The 17,505-nt window shown below is 37.6% G+C and overlaps 1 protein-coding gene across 5 annotated transcripts in view; it reads left to right on the top strand.

Annotated features, from left to right (window-relative positions):
• Window positions 1–17,505, top strand: part of FTO (FTO alpha-ketoglutarate dependent dioxygenase) — a 216,738-nt gene that overhangs the window by 78,018 nt on the left and 121,215 nt on the right. For 4 of the 5 annotated variants that reach the window (XM_015873818.2, XM_015873817.2, XM_015873821.2 and 1 more), the window contains one exon: window positions 13,823–13,947. In XM_015873818.2, the coding sequence (XP_015729304.1) occupies window positions 13,823–13,947 (125 nt within the window). Of the gene's footprint in view, window positions 1–13,822; window positions 13,948–14,025; window positions 14,078–17,505 lie in introns of those variants that run through there. The other variant, XM_032447001.1, reaches the window with a different exon arrangement.

The raw sequence follows: 17,505 nt of genomic DNA, 5'->3' as shown, positions 1-17,505 counted from the left end.
ACTATTCCCACTAGAAACCTTGTAAATCTTAGAAAATATATAAGTTTTCCTCTTTGACATACATCAAAGGCATAAAACTTGAGAGATTAAAATATGTTTTTAATCTTGGTTTGATGAGCAAAACTTTTGCCATAATATTTATTATGAGAGGCTCAACTTGTGTTGCCTCTTCCCTTTGTTCTGTTTATATATGACTTCCTTTCTTGCAAAGAAGTAGGAAGTATCGCTTTCACAAAGCTGAAGGATATTGCAATGGTTTGTTCATTTAAGCTGACTCGTAGGCCCACGTGGCAGGCACAAACTTTTCTTTTATTGTCCTGGGTCCCAGAGGAAGAGCAATGCTTTTCTGATGGCTTCCCATGAATGCCTTTCATTTGTGGAGGAGTTTCACTGGCTTATGCTGACTGTACAAAGATCAAACGGGCAGGAAAATTGTGGTTTTGAGAAAGTTAGCCAAGATATTTGTTATTTTCTCAGAAGTTTTTCTTCTCCAACCCTGTTTTTTAAGGACAGTATTAGGACAATTAGTTGTAGTGACAGACGGAAAAAAGAGCTTGATGCATCGTTTTCTGTTTAACTTTCAAGTGCTTTCTTGGTTATTAGAAAATTTGTCAGCGTATATTATGAAAATGCTAACCATAATTGCAGTCCTTCTTTATTGCATTTGGAATCATTGACATCCAAAATTAAGTTTGGAAAATAATGTTGTGGCTTCTTGGTCCTGCAATTGCATCAATACTGGGACCATGTGCCCAGAGTTTTGCTGAAATCACCCAGGTTTTGCCTGGGCACAAAGGTCTGTCAAACATATTTGATTATAGGATCTGACCTATTGAAATCTCTTTTGTTTCAGGAATGGTGTTTTTTTCCAGCTTTCTTCATAAAGACTTCAATTTTGCTTAGCTGTTAGTAAATGTAAGTGCTGGAATGAGATGTGCAGACCACAACATCTTTTTAACTGCAGTAATGGCATGTTTTGCTAGCAATACACAGTTTTCATTGTGTTGCTCATACAAAACCTCATGTTTTTCCTACAAATTTAGGTTTTGGTGAAGGATTATTCCAATAAAGCTGAAATGGCTTAGGTTTCTGAAGTAAAACACATAGCATCTTTAGAGGTCAGATGTAGCTGGAACTTGAACAGCTGTACAACATGCATCCTAGATTGTTTTTAATTGTCTTCCCTTTCTCTAACAGCAGTGATTCTTGTTTATGTTGTCAAGAACCTTTCTACCAAGTACAAGCAGACCATACTTTAAGGTCACATGCTTAACCCTACTGCATGGTCACAATGTAAATGGGTACCCTTTGTTTTCGTTAATGTATGAGGGGTGGATGCAAGGCAAGGCTGTTCACAAGGCTGAAATAACTTGTTGTAAATGTGTCTTCAGTGTCAGTAAACTATTAATCTCTACATTTCTAAGGTTTGTGAAAAGATAAATAAATAAACAAATTGAATAAACTCTTAAAGAAAGCATATTTTGTCTCCATACCACAGTTGTTTAGCATTACTCTTGTGCATCCAACCAGCAGCCAGTTTGGTAATTGATTTTGTGTCATTTTGTTCTTTTGACCTGTGATGCTTTCTTTGAATTCACGTCAAATAATAAAAACCAAAGGTTTTCCTCCTTCCTAACACCCTGCAAGTGGTAAACAAAGCTTGAACTGGTTTGTTTTTTTCCCTTACATGGCAGTTTACCAGTTGCTGTTAATGTATTGCTGTTAAGGGGTAAGGTTGACTTCGTTTTAAAAATAAATAAATTCAAAATAATGCTTAGTGTTTTTTCACCAGTTGAGAAATGAATAAAACATATCTTTTTGAAATGATTTCAAGAGATTCCAGCAAGCTTTGTGCTTTTCTATCTCTAGTTACAGGTATGAAGGAAAGATGCAGTTGAAATCTTTTGGGTTGTTTTGGTTTTGATTATCTGGAATTGGCCCTGGATCCAGGGTTGTTTGGAGATTTCAATTTGAATTACCATTAGCATATGTGATTGACATCTGCAGTTGGTGTTGTAGGCCAGAGATGTTCAAGTTATGCTTTTAAATATGCTTTACTGTGTTGAAAATCAAGCTGATTTGTTGGATATCTTCATTTTGGTTGTTAACTTTTATTAATTTGTTAGTTTGAACTGTTAATTTAATGTCATTCATGTCTACTTTTGAGACGCATGGTTTTATACCAGTGTGTGTATAAATGTGCATAAGCCAACACAGGTTGTATATATGTGAAGAGTTTGACCAAAGAAGGCTGTATGCTGTGATTTGTGTTTGTACCGGCTGATCAAGGCAAGGGTAGGCTGCAACTGCAAAAGGCTGAAGCAACAGCACAAGCTTATCACAGCAAGTTACTGTTCTGTGTATACTGCGAGTTGTCAGTTAGTATGAATGGCACCTTGTGGGTTCTCAAATGGTTATCAAGACAGAAAATGGTGTTTTGTTTATTTTTGCTGTTTTATGTGGTTTTCTGGGATGTGACTTTTTAATGTGAGTTAGGTTCACAGTATTGTGTTCCTGTGTTTTAAATCAGATGAGCCCTGAAATGTGCTTTGGTATACATCAAAAATTGCATAGTAACATCTTAAAAACTTTAAATGGAAATAAATTAAAAAAAAAAACAAAAACAAGAAAAAAACCCATGCTAACCCACCAATTCTATAGTCAAAATATTGAAGACAGACACATTTTTTTAAATGAAATTAATTGTTTTCACCTTTAAAAAGCGAAATATCTCTATGTACTATATGGACAGTTTGAGTTATTGTTCATGTAGGCTATTCCTCTTTTTTGTGAGCTCCAAATACTGTGAAATGTGATTTGTCCTGCCATGCTGTGATAATGCAGAATGTGAAGTGGGCAGTAATAGTGCTGGAGATGTGGAGCTGTAGTAGAACTGGTCAGGGTGCTTTCCTAAGACAGAACTTCTGCTATGAGAGAATAGACATCAAGCTTTCCAACTTTTCCCAGTGGTGATGGTGTAATTTGTGAGCATATCGTGCAGGTGACCCAGGTGCTGAATGATGTATTCAGAGAGTAATTGTCGAGCATATACTGGTCATACTGTTTGTTTTCTTTGTTAGGCGTACAAATCTTATGATAAAGTTAATCTTCCCCCAATGAAATGATATTTTACTCATGAAAATTGTTTGAGTCATAATTTTCGATAAGTAGTGAAATGTTCAAATACTTGTCTATTCAAGCTATTAAACCTCTCTTAAGTGTTTATCTATAAAAAGTGAATGTTCATGATAAATGGACATGACCAAATCATAAAATTTATAGTCCAGTTAACTGAAAATTAACTGAAAATATTTAAGAAATAAAAGTATTTTGATTTTGGTGGTTGTTGTGTTTTTAATACACTAGAAAGGGGCAAAGTAAATGTTAAAATTTTCTAAATTGATTTATTTTTCCCTTGAGTCACTTCCTCATTCTATCCTTGTGTGTATCCTTATATTTGTTGGGTTAATTAGTTGATAATCTGCCTTTTAAGGATGAAAAATGAACCTTTTATTTCCTTTCTCCCGAGGAGATAAATTAATTACAGAGAGCTTTATTGCTCCTTTCCTCAGAGTGCAAAAGAGAGCAAAAATCCTTCCCCAAATTCACAATGAAGTGAAAGCAAACCCATGTGAGAAGGAGACCAGGGAATACCAGTGGTAGAAAAGTAGTGCTTTAATAGCAGAAACTATTGGCATGCTGGTACTTGTCATTTGCTCCTGTGTCTCATCTCTCTGATGGAAGGAAAACACGGGCAAAATCCAAACATAACTCCATCAAAACAGCATAATCAATAGTTGGTCATGGTTTGCATTAACCGGTTTTATAGTGTGTGGGTTTTACAGATGCATTGTGCTCAGAAGAGCTCCCATCCCATGGCCTGGTAGAAATCAGTCTGTGCACAGCCCCTCGGAGGACAAGCACAGCAGAACTGAGCCTGCAGGTGTGCTTTGTCTACTGTGTGTGTGCCTGCACTGGGAGCACACTCTGAGTGGGACGCACACTCAGAACAAGGCTGAGTGAACTTTGCATTTAATTTGTTTGTTTTAGTAGGTGGTTCTTGTTCTGATAAAAAGTATAGGTTTCTTCTGAGCCAAGAAATCCATTAATTTGAGTAGACACTATAAAGAAGCAGTACCTTATTATAGAGAACTGTTACCTTAATTAGTGTCTTATATGTACCTGGACTACTGAATTCATTTTGCAGTCTTCTCAAGTGTAAATTTGTGTTGCCTATTACAAAGGAAATTATTGTCCATGTATGTTATGGTGGAATGTGTATCACAAGATGATACAGCTTTATGCTCTGTTGGGTGAGGATGGAGTGTGTGAGAATTTGTTCCTACACATGTTCTAAGCGCAAGAGAAGGAATCTATTTATTCTGTATCTGAGACAGTGACCACACGTGGTTTGGGTGACTGATGAGGGCTAACTCAGAAAACCTGCCTGTATGTGCTCCTTGTTGGTTCCTTTTTTGTGTTTGTTTTGCTTAAATTTTCTGCTGTGTTGCATTTGTATCCTTGGGCTGCACACCCTCGATGGCACGCTGTCACCATTTGCAGGGCTGTATAAGAAGTGCCATTCTTTTAAACCAACAAAATGGGAGGAGCACAGGAGGTTAGATCAGTGGTCTACTGTTTGGTTGAGGGGCAGAAATCACAGCTTGGAAAGAAGTATATTTCCATGCACTGTTGTCAAGATCAGCCTGCAGCAATTAATGGTACCGTCCTTCTTGCTGCTTGACAAAATCCTATTCCCCATGCATTACATGAATAAGAATAAGATGCCAGGTTTTGTTATTTTATTGTCTGTGCTCTTTCCAGGGGCATGCTCTGATTTCTTTTTCTGTCCCCTTTGCCTTGACAGCAAGTATGTACTGCTGCCCCTTACATGAATATGAATGTTAAATCTATATGAAGGTGTGCTGTGGTGCTACTGGGGGTACTGAAATTATTACTTGTGCTAAATGTGGGAAAACTTCATTTTGTAAACAAATTGGTGAGAGTCCCGTTATCATGGGGTGATTCATAGACATGGTACCTTTCCTACTGTGAGAAGGATAAAGGCACTGAATGCATATGTCACTGGAAGGTATGTGGTTATCTTGCATGTGTACTGAATTGCTACTCAGCTATGCCATGTGTCCTAGATAAAACATGCCCACCGGCACTTCTGGACATACGTGGCTCAGCTTTTCGTTTGGTTGTAGCTAGCAGTTTCTTCAATTAGCTATATTTAACTCGTTCTGTAACTTAAATCTCTGTACTTGAAATTATTTCAATAGAACTATTGGCACCAAGAATATGTCCCAAATATTTGCAAGTTTTTTTTTACAAGCAATTGCGCTAAAATGTATTGTGGTAAGGCAGTAGGTGGTTTATGGCCACAGGTGGTGACTTCAGTCGTGTTCAGTGAACATGAGTGTTCAAGGAATTTCCACATGAAATACATCCTGAGATCAGTTCAAGGAAATCAGTGATATGGTAGGTTGCACTTTTAGCACTAGCGCGGAGAGCTGCAAGCAAAAATGTGATCATGACTTCTGTGTAGCTTACTATATTGAGGCTTCAGTATAAATCAGATGAGTCCGAACAAAGTCTTGCTTACCCTACAGAATTATTTCACTGGAATCAATAAAATTATATGAGGGTTCAATTCCAACTAGTATTCATCTCAACTAGACTACATAGGTTTAGTGAGATGGCATTACCCACTTCAGGCTTTGAAGCCCATAGTTTTTCCTTCTTTTGTCCCTAAGCATCTGTTGATGTTAGCTTTGACGTGCTAAGAAAATTACACTTCTTTGGAGTTTTTCAGCAGGTAAGATCATTTATATGATCCATGCTCGGAACTGTTAATAATTAGTGGTGAAAACTGTTTGCTTGCTGAGCAACTTCATGCAGGTTGTACCCAGCGTGATTCAGTACTGCAGGTGTGAGCTGTCCCAAGAGCTCATCAGTGGAGTGTCTGGTATGGAATCTTAGCTCAACTGATTTCAGCGATAGTGAATAATCACTGAAGCATATACTACTGTGCAGTTCTTCAGAACTTAAGTGTTCAGCGTAACTACTGTTTGCGTGTGAACAAAATGGGAGAAAGGGAGGTGTATACAAAGGAGTGAATTATTACAAAGAGCACTTTCTGCTTCAGTTCTTGTTCAGAAAACATATGTTCAGCCATGCAGGCAACAGTTGGGGTAAAGACACACTGTAGGTTTGGAAACAAAAGGCATGTTCTTTTCTTGCATTCACAATGTTTTCAAACATATTCACTTGTTAGGGACTAGCCTGTCAGCTGGATCTTCTTGCAAGCCTGATTTCTTTTTCCTGACTTCTTTCAAAAGCTTTTTCCCCCCAAATGTTTTACACTTCATATAATCCACTATGCATGGTAGGCCTGCTTCTGTCTTTGTGCTATTGACGATTCAGACGGAGGTGGAGGGGCCGTGCTCTGGGAGAATGTGGCTAAAGGGTAACCTTTCACTCACCCATACATCTGAAGGTGCTAAGCCACTCTTATTCCAAGCACTGTGAGTGGGTCAGTTGCTCTTTCTTGATGAGATGAGTTACACTTCTCCTTTAGAGTGCTGCCAAACTGGTTAGTGCAGCAAAAAAGATTTTGAAAGTGCTGTTCATTATGCTTTTTTTTCCCCAGACTTTCAGATTATCATTGTAACTGCATTGAATCATCATGTAAAGTAAGTTCCCTCTCTGCTGGAAATTCATTCAGTTTTGTTATGCCAGAAAAACCTTAAGCTGTTTCATCTTAATATTGTTTCAATGCATTTTTTTTTTCTTTTTGTATTTTTCCAAATATGTAACTCAAGACTACAATTCAGATAGATCTATATAGGCATAAAAATAATGCTTGCTTCCTTTCTTGTGTAGGAATAAGCTCTGCCTAGTTTAATTTATGACCTTTAAACTCATATAAGTCCAAAATGTACTGCTTTAGCTCCACAGGTATAGTTAAATGGTACAAGTTTCTGGTACAGACAAGACCTAAAGTTTTTATGGAAATGTCTAAGTGATCTACTCTCTGTAGGTTTTTCTAGGTCAAACTACTCATCTATCAAGTCAGGTATTCATCCTTTGTTGTCAGCAGTGAATACCTCAAAGAGAGACAGAGCTTCCTACATTTTAATGCGTGTAGGTTTGTTGTATTTAGAGCTTAAGCATATGTCGAACTTCAAGCGTTCTACTCTATAATTGGGTTGTGCACTTGCTTAGTTCAGATGTGCTTAAGTGCGTCCGCTAATTGCGTGCTACTAAGTATAATGGTAGCAAAGAATCTGCTGTTTAGCAATGATTTCCAACCAGAAACTTGAGACTTTTTCCTTTTATTCTACAAAATAGTAATAATAAAAAATGTTTATAAGATTCCCTGTTCTTTTATAGTTTATTCAAATTCAGTCATAGCATTTGACCCAAAGACGAACAATTTTAATATTAGAAGTATTCTATCTACTTTAGCATCCTTTTTGACTCTTGAATAACTTAATTCTTGTGTGAATTCCTTGATTTCTTGTCTTAGAATATGTCAATGCTATATGTAGGAGTTTAAAAAACAAAAATGGTTGTGAAGTGTTATGCCAGCTTGTGGTTTATTCATGTCATGTATTGTGTTGGTGTACTAATAGTGTTAGCTGAGTTTATTGGTCTGGGAAATTACCACTAATATGTCCAATGATTAGGGTTTCCCACATAAGGTCTTTCAGAGCATGAGGATAATTTAGACAACTAAAAAATCCACAGCCAAGAAAACTCTATGTAAATATTTTCTAATGGAAGGTGCCAGCAAATGAATCCTTGCCAGCATACGTCAAAACTGCCAAAAGATCTGTGAGGATAGGGATTAACTTTTTAGCACTGTCATCTTAAAAGCCTTGACAGGGAAACATTATTTAAACATTTTTCTTGACTGAATATGACTGCAGAGATGGTAACAGTAGATAAAACTTATATAAAGTAGTTAATGATAGTGACACGTATTCTGAGTCTGCAGCTTTTTCTTTTCATTGAGCTCTGTCAGATGTCCCTGAGAATACTACAGTTTTAAAATAAATTGGCCTTCCTTCTCAAATGAAATTTGATGATTTGTCTCCAGTCTGATGAAAGAAAGCACACGCTGCTATATTGCCTTCTTTCAGGAATTTTTTGTTTTGTTTTATAGGCTCTTTAAAGGTAAATTATGTTTTAGGTGTTGCACTGACTTCTCCGACTCTCAGGAAGAAAACAGTTAATAATAATTTCTTCCCTTTCAGCTCCCATGAGCCTACCTTTACTGTACAGTTTGCCTATAACAGCTAGTAAGGGTAGAATGTACTGAATCTTAAACAAATCTATTAGGATCACGATGGCAAGAAACTGGGAAAATGGCAGGAAAAAACGAACAATGATTTTGTAAACCCTCCAAAGGTCAGAAAAAGGCTTTCAGTAAGTATGCAGAGGCTAGAAATCAAATCCCATTTCCTATCATAAGAAACCAGTTGTTTTAGCAGCAGTGGTTAATGTACTGTATGTGAAAGATTTAAGACTAGTTGGAAAGCTTTGCTTCTGTTTTATTAGGCTGCTATTGAAAAGCCAACAGCATAACTTCAACTAGGTGCTTTGAGATTTCTTAATGGGCTGTCAAGGGCAAGACACCAGGTCTGTGCTATACTAGCTCTTTCCTGTACATTAAAACAACAGGGGCCAAATGATCATATACAGAAGTATGAATTACTTGATGCTTTCTCTGTTCCATATGGTCAGCCATGTCTTTGGCAATTAATCATGTACAGAATCAGTTGAGTGCTCTCTGAAGCATTGAAGTCAACATTTAGTTGTACCTGTGCCAGTGGGGGCAGTGGGGGTTGCAAGCGTAAAATAGCAGGATGAGGAGCTGCTGGCGCCGAAGCTGGAGCAGCTGGCTTCTATAAACAACACTTTTTTCCTTTTTTCCTTTTTTCTTTTTTTTCTTTGACAAACATGAGCCATTTTTCAATATCATCCAAAACATGAGGTTGCTGAGTGAAACTGTGATATCTGGCATAGTGGATTAATAAGCAAAAGGCAAAGAATTGGATTTAAAGTGTCCAAATTGCCGGGTGATAACTTAAACCATACTGGGTACTTCCACATATCAGTGAAAATGGGTGCATTTACTCATATTTTAACTTAGAAAAAATAATAATAAAAAATTAAAAGTAAAGAAGAAATGAGCAGTGGTTTGTAAGCAATTACTAGCTTTTTTATGGCAAGGAAGTTATGACATGTTAAATTAACATGGCTTAATGGATTTCAGGTTCTATTTTCTCTAAAAGGCATGTTGTTCTGGTTTTGCAGACTTCCATCAGGGAATTTTTTTTTTACACTAACAATAACATAAAGTCACAAAAATAATGAGAAACCAAAAGACTAAAAAGTAAAATAAAAATCAGACCTGTTTACACATCTCAAACTTAATGCTTTTCCTTCTTGCATTAGTTATTGGCTACTGAGAGATGACAGCGATATTAAAGTAGAATTGATTAATAAAGATTCAGAAGCCCTATCCTATTTAAACTCATGATGAGTAATTTCCATCTTAACTCAAAGTGAAAAGAATTTGTTTGTTGACCCAATAAAGTGGGTCCAAAAGATGAACTGTCCCAAGTGCCTCTTTAACTTCAGTTTAGACTGAGGGCTAGTTTGTTTGACAGGATATTAGGCTTCATGTCTAGAGCTGTATGCTTCTAACCTTGAGAGGTCTCTGTTGAAGGGGGGAGAATGAAACTTTGAAAGACTAAGAAGGTACCAGTGTGGTTGTTGGAGTGTTTAGAGGCTCCTCTTTTGTTTAATTAGGTTTGTTGTTTTTTTTTTCATTGGTAGTGGCTTATTTACTTTCAAACAAAGATTCTTCTGCTATGTATGAAGGAAAGTCTATTTGTAATCCTGTTATAATAGCTATAATGTTAATAAAAGGCATCCTAAGATGAGTAATAAGACATGATTACAAGAGTTTCTGTTCAGTCCCATGTCACTGATATGTTTTGTCAGTGGGAATGAGATGAATATGATAGCAGTCTATTAAAGTCTTGTCTATTGCCTTTCTAACATAATAAAAAATATGCCCTGTTGGTTGCTGCCAGGCATGTCAGTAGAGCAGTAGATTTATTGCCACTGTGCCAGGAAGAAGTTAAAGGATATAATTTGCTGAGCAATCTGTAACGTATGAGACTATTGCCAGCTGCTTTAGATATGTCTATCTATACATTTATATCTATTTATTTATATACATATATAATGTGCTTATCTGGGCTTGGTTTTCTTGAGAGGTGGGTTTTTATTTTTAAGACTGTGCCATTTAGAAATTACAAAGAAAATGCCCTTACTGCATTAGTAGATCTGTAAGATGTGTTTGTAAATGTTAGCAGTAGTGCTTGCTGAGGAGACGTGCTGACCAATGGGATGAGAAGCTGCTTCCCTCTAGTGATAAGCAATTTGCTTAATCTCATTTCTTAGGTTGTCCAGGATATGTTTTTGCTAGCTCAGGAAGCAGAAGAAAGAAAGTTTCAACGATCTGTAAACATTACCACCCTCAAGAATCTCAGTGAGCCCAAAGATGAGATAAGACAGGCTGTAGGGCTGGTTGTGCTATTTGTTTATTCTGCTGTCCTGTGGTCCCAAGTGTTCTGAACAGCACTGGGCTGGTGCAGAGTCCAGAGCAGCAGTGTGAAGGCTTCACTCAGCATCGTGCACAGGGGGCCTCTGCAGACAATTATCTGTCATTAAAGAGCATTAAAAGAATTGAGACACGGGGTCAGATTTTCTTTGATGAGATGTGCAACTATAGGGATGTTCAAAAGAAGGTCATTCCTGCCCTTTAGAGCAGGGTGGTATTGGCTGGGTTTCTGTTGGATTTTTATCAGCGTTGATGTGAGGAAATGGCTTTCCCAGCTGATAAGATCTTTGACCGAGTTTCTTGAACCCTTGACCTTTATCAGTCAAGGTATATATTGAATCCCCTTGTTAAAAATAAATCCTGAAACAAGTTACATGGGGAAAAGTATATTTATTTCGAAGGAGGATGTTTTATAATTTTACCCAGAGTGCTGCTTTATTTTATACAATTTGGGACTTTTACTGAGACAGTAAGAATGGCAAGTTATTAAGAAATGTCTCTGTAAAAGCTACATATCAAACTCTGCACTCGCATTCCAGGTAACCTTACTGCCCTTAGCACTTGTAGGAAACAAGTAAATCAGTTAAATTGCTATGTATGGTTGTTGTGTGTTGCTTAATAGTACTATTTCACCCTTGAGGTAGCCACAGCGTGCTCACAGGGCTCACTAAAGAAGCGTTTATGATGTCTGTGTCAATCCATGTTTGACTTTTGTCTCTGTGCATCAGGACTGAAAGGTGTTAGTGGAAGTCTGGTGCAATATAATTGTTCTCTCAACAATAATTAAAGAATGCTTAGTTCCCAGGTGTAGCTGTGGGTGTGGGGGATTCAGCACCAAAGTGACAGTTTTGCTGGGCTGTCAGCATTTTTACAAAAGCATTAAGAGACTGAAACTTGGGAGAAGCAATCACCCATCTTTGCAGACTCCACTGGCATCCTCTTCTCTTCAGGAACCGCCAGTTCCCTATGATCTGTGCTTTGCACTGATTTAGGGGATCTTGACATCTATTGTCTGCAGATAACTGTACTTCCAGATGTGTCAGGCAGAACATGTTAGTCTTTGTGGCCTTTCTGCAGTCTTGGAGAGAAATAAACTTATCCTATCTCCAGCTTTCCCATCACCTGGGGATTTCCCTATTCTACTGTGATTAGTACAGCCACCCAAAAATTCTGACAGGGAAGTCCTAGTGCGCTGTGCCCTGGTAGTATGGCGAGTGCTATTGTACAGAGGTAAGCTCAACTATAATGCTGCATCAAAAATCTTAGAATAGGGAAGATATAGCCTTAATGGGCGTGTTTATTCAGAACAATAAGGAAAGTTCATTTTCATCTCCTGAAGAATGTACACACCTTATCTCCTGTGAGTACGTTGTGAAGACCTGTGCAGTTGCTGCAGATGAGCAGGGCTGTGGAAGTTGGCAGGTACTAGAGCTTGTGGAAAAGACATTGTAGGTCAGTGCAAGGGAAACCCAGGTCAGAGAATCTTATCTGAAAATACTCTGGCTTTTTGTTTGCTTTGTAATGTCATAGCAGGGTCAAGAATGTGGTCTGTACAAAGTTATGGACATTGGGTACATTTTTTGTTTGTTTTTTTTTGGTGTGCGTGTGAGATGGTGTTTATTTTTATTTGGATGGAGTTTTTGTGTGTGTGATTTTCTTTGCCTTTTGGAAAGCCAACTAAAAGAAATGGGAGGAGAAGGAAAAGGTAGATGCTTTGTGGTCTTTGTCGTCTGATGTTGGTGAAATGTTTTTCTTTCTATATGAATCCTGGTATGCTTATCTTTTGGAATCCTTGTCGTGGTTCCAATGTTGCTGCTACTTTACATAGAGTAAGTCTATAATATGCATATTCCATCTTTTGGGTAAAAGATGGATTTTCCTGTTTTTGCAACCTAAAGGTAACAGTGGTTTATATTACAGAAACCTTGGAGGAATCTGTATGTGTACATTGGGGATAGGCAGACTCTGAAGGGAGCTGTATGCTGTGATGGTTGCTCATGTTGCTCCCTTAAGAGAGGCCATGCTGGGGGTAGCGGTTAAAGCTATCAGTGATATTTGAGTTGCAAACCTGCCCAGGTTTGAAATGTATTTTTAACTTCCTTTTCTTTGGGGTAAAAAAAAACTAGGTTGGTGTAAGCATTCTGCCGATATAGGCCCATCCTTCCCAAAAGCATTTTGGTACTTTGGTCTGTTTGTAAAACATGCTAATGAAGATTAGAGCATCAAAAATAAATGGTAATCAGTGGCTGATTAAGGTGAGAAAGGGAAATACATTATTCCAAATGAGTGAAAAGACTGCAGCTTGGACTCTGTTTCTGTTGTGGTTGGATGTCCATCCAGCAGAGGACCACAGCACAACAGTGCACGTGTTGGTAGAGACAGGCATCAGTACATGCTGTTTTGTCACAAGGAAGTTCAAGATTTCTCACTGGATGATGAAGGACAGATCTGCAGTTTTGTTGGCCTGGCTGTTAATGCAACATTTGGAAAAGCCAGTATCTTGTATTTTTCAGAGACTGAATGTAATTCTACTCTACAGCTAGGTCTGCTGCACAAATAGTTGGCTTTCCAAATATATATATATATATAATTGTATATATATATATTATATATATTAATATATATGGATATATATATTCCAGCAATTTGTAATGTATTCCATAAATTTAAAAAATGGAGAGTTTTTCTCCTTGTTTGCTTGAAATATTTCATAATAAGATGAAAATAGAGCATGGGTACATGGTAAGAAATTTCTTTCAGGAGACACAATACAAATGGGAATTGTCTTCAGCAAGGTTAAAAGGGTAGGAGGGACTCTTCCCCCAAATGCTGTAGTAAGGCAAACGCTTCTGATTTGATGTGATATAAGAAAATAGAAGAGAATGGAATTATATTTTAAGAAAATGAGCTAGAGTGCACAATGTCTTACTGTGTTACTTAAGGCAATGAGATTTTAAGGTTTACCTTATGTGCCATGTACATCGATTAAATATCAAATATATGGTGGCCATTTCTAACCATCATTTACTGTATTGATTTGTCAGCAGTGGAACTGTAATAAAAAAAAGTATTGATTTACTGTCCTTATTTGCTTATGGGCTTTTTATTAATTTTACACATTGTTTCCTATTTCCAGATTATAATTTTAATGTGTTTTTCTTTTTTTTCCCCTTTCAGACGAGCCTGGTCCTCCAAGAAGTTAGAAAAAAGGAACAAACTGAAGAACAAAGGAATGAAACCATCAGCTGTTTACTGCTAGTTCTTACAGAGCGGCAAAGGCTGCGTCATGAATGGGCTGCAAGGTGAGAAAACTGAGAAAAATGGTGAGATATTGAAGTTAAAATAAGCCTATATAACATAGTTCTATTAAACCTCTTTAGGGTATGGAGAAAAGTACCTCAACAAACTGGCATTTAAAACAGGTCAGAAGTTTAACTTTTTAATTAGAGTTTTTCCCTTAATAGAATAATTAATGTGTCTGCTTCTGAATTCAGAGTTTCTTTGTGAGGTGGAATGCTGTTTTACTATGCTGATGTAGTGCAAAGTAGGTGGCATAAATACTCGAGGATTACTCTAAGATTTCCTTATGCTAGTAACAATATGAGCAATACCCCCAATGGGGCATGGCATGCAAAGACGTGTCCATCTTGTCTGTTTTCTTCATGATGCTCAAGTTTCTTGTGGTGTCCTCCTTGTGTTAACCAGATGGTGTTCACACATTCATACCTTTAGTCCTTTTATAATCAAGTCAGTTCAAAGAAGAACTACTGTTGTATGCCACCTTGTGTCTTTCATATTCCAGTGTAGGTTTTGTTACCTTCTTAAGGAATTAGAGTGAATTTTATTGTGTGCTCTTTTGATTTGCCTTGTTTAGGTTGTTGATTTTTTGTTTGTTTTTTTGCCTACTGCCCCCATACTAAATAATGCAAATAGTTTTTACTACATTGGAAATGGAGAAAATCACTTAAGGCTTTTCCATGGGTAGAATGCATCGTTCTTGTGAACCAGAGTAGAAAACTTTCTAGAGATAGTAACAAGCATAAGCAATTGCGAAGAGTGGAATATCTTTTTAGGTTTGTTTAGTTTAACAATAATTTCCTAATATACTAAGTCATCAGGAGTCATAGCAGTCAAGAGTCATTTAATAGCAATGTGGTTACAGTGTTCCTGGCCTCTGCTTTTACAGTTCCCAATGTAATCAGTGGCTGGAGCCAGCAATGCAGTTGTATCTGCAGCCTTGTCTGACACAGAAATGCCGAAGCTCTTGGTTGGGGGCAGGAAAAGACTTAGAAGCAGACAAAGTGCAGGCCTCCTTGAGACTAAACACCTGAAAGAAAATTTCAAGAACACAGAGCCTTGAAAGTTCTGAAAGTGTCCTTTGAGTATTAAATATCCATAATCCTTTTTCTTTCCATTTGATGTTTCCCATCCCGGTGACCTATCTGAGTCTCATCCATATGATCTGCATGAACAGGCTGTTACCATACACCTCCCTTGGCTTCATCAAAGCTCCAGCGAGATGTCTGGAATGAGGCACTGGCTGCAGTAGCCATCAAGCAGCAGTGGTGAAAGTTATAAAACGTCCGCTGTGGTGCTGGCAGGCCTGCCCATGTTTTAGAGATCAGCCTATTGTGTACTTTGGAATTACATGAGAAAAATGTGCTTGGACAGGAAATAATTAGCACTTGTCAAAGGGCAGGCAATAGGTTACAGTATTTTACTTTCAACAGGCTATCAGGGGATCAGCTAGATTAGATAATAGAATTTTTTTTTCCTCTGGAAGTTAAATACAGATGACTCTAATTACTTTACATTGTGCATTAGAGAGCACATTATGAACAGTACGACTCCAAGAAATTTAGGTCAACTAAGGGGAGGCAGCTGGCAAAATCTTTACCCACACTTGGCCTTAGTAGTTAGGTTCTGTTCTGTCATGTGCTTTATTTGTCATTGATGCCTCAAGATTTAAAGAAGAAAAAAAAAGAAGAAAGAAAAATTCTGGAAATTATTAGTTCAAACTGACTGAATCTTCATATGTTTATACTTTTTCAGAGGACTAATGTCATCTTAACTGTTTTGGTGTGTCAGTGTCTACAGGGATAAAGCACATCCTTGCATCATTTGCTTTTAAGCCATACCACTGTTTCTGCATGTTAGCCAATTGCAAATACTCTGAGCTCCTATTTCAGCATGTAGCCCAATCTGCCCAGTAGCACACCGAGCCTTACAGCCTGCCCCTTCATATGCTATTTACTTGAAGATGCCGTTGGTACCTTAGATAACTGTGCAGGTCTTCCAAGGATTCGAACTGTTCAGTGCTGAGTGGCAGTGATCCCAAATACTTCAGGTAGGACTCCAGTGGATGATCTCTAAGTGTTAACAGAAATGGTCCAGAGTTCCTAAAGCCTTGGATTTGTTTGTGCTGCATGATAGTGCCTGATGGACAGGTTGTTATAGCTGTAAAGAGCTGCTCAGCCCTCTGAACTGACCCCTTCCCGACCTCAGCTGGAAGAGGTCCCCCCTCGGCACACTGAGTGCAGGGAGCCCAGATCTACTGTAATGAACGGGGGGTCAGGGAGCAGCTGTGGGTTTGGGGTGAACCATGCAAACCTGCCTAGGCTTTTTTTTTTTCACTGTATGATAATGAAAATTGTTACCAAATTATATGGAAGTTTAACAGCAATAGTGGGAAAGAGGGGGTGGAGTCTGATGCATTGGGTTTGATAAATGAAGTGTGAAGTTACCCATCTGGCTCTGGACAGCCCTCTTTTACTCTACGAAAGGGAAACATTTAAAAATAACCATGGTACATCTAGAATCAATGACCCATACAGGGAGCTGGAATAGATCAAGATTTAATGGTGACTGTGGAAGAAATTATCATTTGAAAAGTGAGACAAAGGATGAAGAAGTACAGTTCAATATCTGCACCTGATTCGTTTTCAGAAAAGGTCTTAATATTTGTAGTCTGCTGCTGAAATTGACAATTTTTGCTATCTTACCTTTAAGTGGGTCCAGAAAAGTTGTTGTTTTCCTAAAGAAACAGTTTGGCCAGAAAATAATTGTTTTCAGAAAGATGACTTGGATTTCTGGAGAGAAAGTTTCACTTTTCTGTGCCAACAAATGCCCAGCAGAACTGGGCAGCGTGGCTTCATAAAAATTATCTCATTTCTTCCCTTAACAAAACTTGTATCGAGTTATAATAATATTGCCTTAAATGCTTGGGTGTCATATTCTGCTTAATTATTAGTGATCTTTTTTGCTGTGTTTTGTTTCTTTAATAAATACATTTACTATGAAACTAGTTTGTCATCGAACAGTCAACAATAGATGAAATTAGAGAATGATTAACTGTGCTGAAAATATTAGCTCATAGAGAAAAAAAACAGTGGAACAGTTTTTAAATAAGTCTTTTACATGCAAGAGATGATTAGTCTGAAATGGTTTTAGAGGCAGAGTGCTGTCCATTATGCTGTTTCATTGAGTGAAATTTGCATCACGTCTCTAAAGGGAAATTCAGTCAGCTAAGGGAAAGCGTAAAGCTTTGGATAAAGATCTGACGAGGGGAAAAGTTTGATAGGAAAAATAAAATTACTTACAGTATTAATGTTTTCATAGTTGTGCCAGTTAGATTCTGGAATCTTAGTAGAGTTCTTTCTAAGCTGTCACATAATAACAAGTTGATACAGTGAAAACATAATAAATATTCAGGAAATAATTTGGACCAAAGTAAACACAAAGTTCTCCTGGTTCATGAGATAGACAGCAAAGAAGCGTTAATTGATTATTTCCTGTAAGAATCGACAGCTTAAATCCTTGGCCCATTGAAATGGCACAGTGAACAAAATCTATTTTATGAG

Source organism: Coturnix japonica, chromosome 11, assembly GCF_001577835.2.
Source record: "Coturnix japonica isolate 7356 chromosome 11, Coturnix japonica 2.1, whole genome shotgun sequence".
In the NCBI taxonomy this organism is placed as follows: domain Eukaryota; kingdom Metazoa; phylum Chordata; class Aves; order Galliformes; family Phasianidae; genus Coturnix; species Coturnix japonica.
Note: the sequence above shows the minus strand (reverse complement) of the source record. Positions and strands in the feature narration are given on the sequence as shown.